This window comes from Propithecus coquereli, unplaced genomic scaffold, assembly GCF_000956105.1.
Source record: "Propithecus coquereli isolate 6110/MARCELLA unplaced genomic scaffold, Pcoq_1.0 Scaffold110, whole genome shotgun sequence".
NCBI classification, from domain to species: Eukaryota; Metazoa; Chordata; class Mammalia; order Primates; family Indriidae; genus Propithecus; species Propithecus coquereli.
In genome coordinates, this window is record NW_012134970.1 from 1,485,686 (window position 1) to 1,487,197 (window position 1,512).

Consider the following 1,512-nt stretch of genomic DNA (forward strand, 5'->3'; position numbering starts at 1 on the left):
AGTGTTTGCAGATGGCAATTGAAATGAGTCTAAATTATTTTGTCAGTATCTATTTTGTCAGTATTATAATGTAATTATAATAATTACATTAATTACATTTCAAGTCTATTAGAACTGGTTTATGGAAGTTTCCTTTATATAAAATTTTGATCTTTTTACTGTGTCATATATATGGTAGTCACATTAAATATTCCCATTGCAGTTCTTTCCTTCTGAGAGGGCAGTATCCAAGGACTTCCTGCTTTGACAGGATGTTGACTATAGTTCAAGAACAATGAGTTATACATTGGGTATTCACATATGAGTTGGACCTAGGAAAGTTCACAGCGAAAGCAAATATCTTGTGGAACTAAATGAGTACTATTGTAATGTGATTAGTCACTTATAAATTCAGCTTTAAAAATAATTGTTTAAGGGGAATATACTGAGTCCTTTGGCTATATGCACCATATAATAATTTATACTTTGTCCTACTTTGTTAAATAGATTTCTTAAAGCTGCCAGTAGCATTACTTGTTTTGGTAATTTTAGATTCCTGTGCTCTTCATTCAGTTGTAGTTAAACTATCTTGAGAGGTTTCCTCAAAATTGCATATTGAAAAAAGCTGAATTATTTGTGAGATTTAATTTAGCATATGGAACTGCAGTGATAGCTCTTTTGAATACATGTCTAATGAGTTGGGACAAAGCTGTCAATTAGATTAAATTTAAAATATTTTTCTTTTCTTTATTTCAAAAGAAATAATACTCATAATAACAAAGTCAGACAATATAGAAAACACTGCCCATCCCCACTTTTCAGAAGTAACAACAGTTAGTGGACTGTCTTTCCAGTGCCTCTAAAATAGGGGGCAGAGTTAGAGAATGGAAATAGGAGTTATAATAGACTATATGTTGTTTTGCTTGATTTTTTTTTTTTTTAAATACCAGGTGTCTGCTTTGGGTCTGGATCCCTCAGGTGCCCGTTTGGTGACTGGAGGATATGACTATGATGTTAAGTTTTGGGATTTTGCTGGAATGGATGCTTCTTTTAAGGCATTTCGATCCCTTCAGCCCTGTGAGTGGTATGTATTCATTTACTTAATATCTTCGTATTTGAATTAATGTCTTCATACTTGAAGACAGAGTGCTGTTGTCATTTGAATTCCATCTACAATGATTTTTACCATAATACATTGTTTATATGACTGTATGCTGCCTTTCTTATTCAAATGAAAGTAAAATAAACCTTAAATTTCTTTCGTTTAGTTTCATTAACTTGTGTTTTAAAGGCATTTTCTGTCTTTTGTTGTTTTTTAAAAAATATTTTTATTTAGAAATGGGGTCTCACTATGTTGCCCAGGCTGGACTCTGACTCCTGGGCTCAAGGGTTCCTTTCACCCAGCCCCTGCCCCCAAGTAGCTGGAACTACAGGCATGTGCCACTGCACCAAGCCAAAAACAAATACTATCTAAATATTGTACTTTCACGTTGATGTTTGGACACATCTTTTGATAGTCACAGAACTTTTTAT

At 33.2% G+C, this 1,512-nt stretch overlaps 1 protein-coding gene across 1 annotated transcript in view; it reads left to right on the forward strand.

Moving 5' to 3' along the window:
- WDR70 (WD repeat domain 70) overlaps window positions 1-1,512 on the forward strand; it is a 315,052-nt gene that overhangs the window by 73,657 nt on the left and 239,883 nt on the right. The window contains exon 6 of the mRNA XM_012649467.1: window positions 930-1,063. Within this exon, the coding sequence (XP_012504921.1) occupies window positions 930-1,063 (134 nt within the window). The remainder of the gene's footprint in view (window positions 1-929; window positions 1,064-1,512) is intronic.